Below are 5000 nucleotides of genomic sequence, written 5' to 3'. Positions count from 1 at the left end.
AAGGAACAGGAAGTAATCAGGAAATGGACAAGAGGTAAACAGGAAGTTAATAGGACGGGAACAGGTAAACAGGGCATGGACAAGAAGGAACTAAACAAATCCTGATAAAGACACGAACAAGACACAAACAGGACACAAAGAAGACGCCGAACAGCGAGCAGAGGTTGGTCCCGTACCGCTCTGAGGATGGACACGGCCTCTTTGCTGAGCCAGACGGGGTAGAGCACGTCGTCGTGGAGGATGGACTCAAACAGGTCGTCCTCGTTGTCGGCCTCAAACGGCGGCTGGCCCGCCATCATCTCGTACATCAGGACCCCCAGCGCCCACCAGTCCACCGACGCACCGTACTCCAGCTCCTGGAGGATCTGGGGTCACCACGTGGGGGGGGGGGGGGGGGGGGGGGGGGAGAGAGGTGGGATAGGGAGGAAGGCAGGGGGAGGAGGTTATACACCCCTACATAACGCCACGCTGGGCCAGAGCAGGCGGTGTAACCCGTGTTTTTAAAGCCCTGTTATGTTATGTTATGCAGCGGAAATCCCCAAACCAGTTTGCTAGGCAGGTCAAAGGTGGCTTGTGCACTTTTGCTGATTTTCGATTTATTCAGGACTAGTCTAGCACACACACACGCACACACACACACACACACACACACACACACACACACACACACACACACACACACACACACACACACACACACACACACACACACACACACACACACACACACACACACACACACTCACTCTAGAAATGGAGGGAAATGGTTGTATAATGTTGAAAGCACTTTGATGAGTGGTAACTGTTTGCATAATACCAAAAAAGCTACCGCAGCACTCTGCCATCTGTTCAGTTGCTTTTCGATGTTGTCATTAGCCTAGCTTGTACGTCTCTTTGGACCAAAGCGCAGGCGGGGGTCCTTACCTCGGGGGCGATGTAGTCGGGGGTGCCGCAGAAGGTGGTGGTGGTGACCCCGTTCAGGATGCCCTCCTTGCACATGCCGAAGTCGGCCAGCTTACAGTGGCCCTCGGCGTCCAGCAGGATGTTGTCCAGCTTCAGGTCCCTGAGGAGGGGCCACAGCGTTCAAGGTTTACTAACACAACTTTATTGTGAACTGACGTTGGGGACAACTTAAACCTTTTGCTAATATTAAGCCTCTAAAACGGATGTCATTCCAGTTGATTAGACGATTTCTCCAGCTTTGCTTAACAATGCATAATAATTGTTGTCTATGTTTTCATATCAGAGTTGTCAATTTTTACATTGAGAGAGAGAGAGAGAGAGAGAGAGAGAGAGAGAGAGAGAGAGAGAGAGAGAGAGAGAGAGAGAGAGAGAGAGAGAGAGAGAGACCCTTTACAGCTCGCCCCAGGGTTATGTACTGAAAGAGGCCACACATCAGGTGAGAGGTTTTTTTTAACCCGGAACCCTTAGGATGTGAAGATTATGGTCTGTGCCAGTCAGCATATATATGAAGCTGTGAATACCGGACAAAATAATATCACATTCAAGATAACATCAAATGAAGACGGATTGTTGAGGGAAAATAAAAGAAAAATAGGCAGAAATAAATAAAAAATGTAAGAAGAAGAGAGAGAGAAAGAAGTACGCTAAAGAAAGGGGCAAGGATAAATAACGCAACGCTCTACATTTCTTGGGTCTGATTTAAAGACATCCGGTCCAAAGGGTCAAAGGTCACCTGTAGATGACCCCGTTGCGGTGCAGGAACATGAGGGCGGAGGTGACCTCGGCGGCGTAGAAGCGCGAGCGCGGCTCGTCAAACTTTCTGGAGCGCTGGATCTGGAACATCAGGTCCCCGCCGTTCACATACTCCATCACGAAGAACAACCGGTCCTGAGGGGGCGAGAGACACAGACAGAGGGCGAGAGAGAGAGAGAGAGAGAGAGGGCAAGAGCGAGAGAGAGAGAGAGAGGGCGAGAGAGAGAGAGAGAGAGAGAGAGACAGAGACAGAGAGGGCAAGAGAGAGAGAGAGAGAGGGCGAGAGAGAGAGAGAGAGAGAGAGAGAGAGAGAGAGAGAGAGAGAGAGAGAGAGAGACAGAGAGTGAGAAAGAGAGAGAGAACACCAGTCCCTAAACACACACACACACCCACACCAAACACACTCCTAACAAAAGCACACACAAACACACACCCTGAACTCAGACCAGCCCCAACACACTCCACACACACGGCAAACACACACTCCAGTCCCCAAACACACACACACATACACACAAACACACACCCCATACCAAACACACAACACACAAAAAAACTAACAGAAACACACACCGAACATACACTCCAGTCCCCACACACACGCACACACACACACACATACACACCAACAAACACCAAACACACACACACTCCAGTCCCAACACACACATCAAACACACATCAACCCCCATCCCCACCCCCACCCTCACACACCCACACCAATCACACCCTCCAGTCCGCCCCCCCCCCCTGCACCCTGGGGCACCCACCCGTGTCTGGAAGCAGCAGTAGAGCTGGGTGAGGTAAGGGTGCTTGCGAGCCAGGGCCAGGATGCGCTTCTCCGTCAGGGTGCAGTCCACGTCGTCGTCCTGCAGGATCACGTCCTTCTTCAGCACCTTCACCGCAAACACCTCCTCCGTGCCCTTCAGCTCGGCCAGCATCACCTGGGGGAGGGGGTCGGAGGGGGGGGGGGGGGCATATCATTAACAATGGAAGAAAGGGTGATATTGTGTGTGTTGTGATGGATAGGAACGAAAGGATGCAAGGAAAGGAGGTTGGGTGGAGGGATAGGGGATGGGAATTGTATAAATAGCTTAAAGTTGCAACCCGCCCTGAAACTATACAAGGTTTCGTTCAAAGCCCTCTGTGAATCTGTTCCATTGAAATGCTGAAATACATACGCTAACAATAACTTGGGTTAGGGTCAAAAATACCCCATGGATTCCAGCCTACCGTACACAACAATGCACTTTGTCCGCGGTAACTGAGTTAAAGAACTAAGACTGTACCTTGTGTTGCTGCAAAACTCTGTATCCCCATGGCACTGTAAAGCATTATAGATTTCCTCCCCGTTCTGTTATCTAGCTCATCTCTCTATAGCACTCCATATAGCGCTCTCTCTCTCTCTCTCTCTCTCTCTCTCTCACTCTCTCTCTCTCTCTCCCTTTCTCTCTCTCTCTCTATAGCACTCCATATAGCGCTCTCTCTCTCTCTCTCTCTCTCTCTCTCTCTGTAACTCTCTCTCGCTCTCTCGCTCTCTCTCTCTCTCTCTCTCTCTCTCTCTCTCTCTCTCTCACTCTCTCTCTCTCTCCCTTTCTCTCTCTCTCTATAGCACTCCATATAGCGCTCTCTCTCTCTCTCTCTCTCTCTCTGTAACTCTCTCTCTCTCTCTCTCTCTCTCTCTCTCTCTCTCCCTTTCTCTCTCTCTCTATAGCACTCCATATAGCGCTCTCTCTCTCTCTCTCTCTCTCTCTCTCTGTAACTCTCTCTCGCTCTCTCTCTCTCTCTCTCTCTCTCTCTCTCTATAGCACTCCATATAGCGCTCTCTCTCTCTCTCTCTCTCTCTCTCTCTCTCTCTCTCTCTCTCTCTCTCTCACTCTCTCTCTCTCTCTCTCTCTCTCCCTCTCCCTCTCCATGACTCTATGTCTCTCTCTCACTCTCCTTCTCTCTCCCTATGTCTCTCGCCCAGCGTACCTTGCCGAAGCTGCCCTTGCCCAGGACCTTGATGAAGCTGAAGTCCTTGAGGGTCCTCCTCTGGCCCTGTCCGTTCTCCCGGCCGCCCGCCGACGAGGACGAGGAGGAGGAGTAGGAGGAGGAGGACTGGGAGGTGGTGTCGCCTACGCCCGGCTGATCCAGGGACAGCGCCTTGTTGAGGCGCTCCAGCTCCGTCAGGTCTGAACGGCCAGGAAAACACGCAATGAATAAAAACAAACAGCGGCCCAGAATAGAGTCGTTGGGTGACGTGAGAATCGCAGCAGCGAGATCGTCTGTGTGGGTCCAGATGGCAATTAGCAGCCTCTGAAAATACCTGCCCAGTGCCAGGGAAAATCATCACTTGACGTCCAACATTAATGAGCGAACATGCATTTGCAGTGTGCGTGTTTGACTGAGTGTGTGTGCGTGTTTGACTGAGTGTGTGTGTGTGTGTGTGTGTGTGTGTGTGTGTGTGTGTGTGTGTGTGTGTGTGTGTGTGTGTGTGTGTGTGTGTGTGTGTGTATATATGTTTGTGTATATATGTGTGTGTGTGTGTGTGTGTGTGTGTGTGTGTGTGTGTGTGTGTGTGTGTGTGTGTGTGTGTGTGTGTGTGTGTGTTACCCTGCTGCGAGGGGGAGGTAGGGACGGCTGGCAGGCTGAAGCTGTCGTCCCCAGTTTGGGACAGCTCCGGGGGGGACTGGGGGGGCTCCTGTCCTGGAGGCAGCTGAGAGAGAGAGAGAGAGAGAGAGAGAGAGAGAGAGAGAGAGAGAGAGAGAGAGAGAGAGAGAGAGAGAGAGAGAGAGACAGAGACAGACAGAGACAGACAGAATGAACATCAGTGTATCTTGATGCTGTCCTCATCCACATGGAGCTAGATAATCTAGTTATCCATCACTAGGTAATCCCTGAGTTAAGTAATCACTTTAATCCAAAGCAAACCACAGGGAACCGAGGCCGGTTATCCAGGAGTGTAGATCGGGGTTTGACATCTTGCTCAGGCTTGGATAGGGGCCAGGGCCCGTCGGTAAAGCCAGTGTTAGGCGGTGACATCAGGGAATCAAACCAAGAACATTCCATCTAGATTGGGAGTCAATCGCCTTAGCCACTCACTACGCTACCTGACTTCGCCTCTGTCTGGAGATCCCTAATCCCAGAGCAGACGTGAGCAGGCTGTGTTTTTCCCCTCGCCCTAAAATTAGCCTCCAGTCTATTTCGGACGCCAAAAATCAACAACATTATTTTGCGTCTGTCCCGACACGGCTGTGCGCTTTGGTCTTCAGCCATTTTAGCCGCCAGAACATTAGTCAGCC

General features: G+C 51.3%; 1 protein-coding gene across 2 annotated transcripts in view; it reads right to left on the bottom strand.

The window, feature by feature from the left end:
- Window positions 1-5000, bottom strand: part of prkcea (protein kinase C, epsilon a) — a 33175-nt gene that overhangs the window by 4524 nt on the left and 23651 nt on the right. For both annotated transcript variants that reach the window (XM_056577114.1, XM_056577115.1), the window contains exons 9-14: window positions 4312-4414; window positions 3691-3890; window positions 2487-2660; window positions 1697-1851; window positions 925-1063; window positions 177-365 (exon numbers count right to left, since the gene is read on the bottom strand). In XM_056577114.1, the coding sequence (XP_056433089.1) occupies window positions 177-365; window positions 925-1063; window positions 1697-1851; window positions 2487-2660; window positions 3691-3890; window positions 4312-4414 (960 nt within the window). The remainder of the gene's footprint in view (window positions 1-176; window positions 366-924; window positions 1064-1696; window positions 1852-2486; window positions 2661-3690; window positions 3891-4311; window positions 4415-5000) is intronic.

Source organism: Gadus chalcogrammus, chromosome 18 (genome assembly GCF_026213295.1).
Source record: "Gadus chalcogrammus isolate NIFS_2021 chromosome 18, NIFS_Gcha_1.0, whole genome shotgun sequence".
Taxonomy (NCBI): Eukaryota; Metazoa; Chordata; class Actinopteri; order Gadiformes; family Gadidae; genus Gadus; species Gadus chalcogrammus.
The sequence above is the reverse complement of the archived record's forward strand: the minus strand, read 5'-3'. Positions and strand labels throughout refer to the sequence as shown.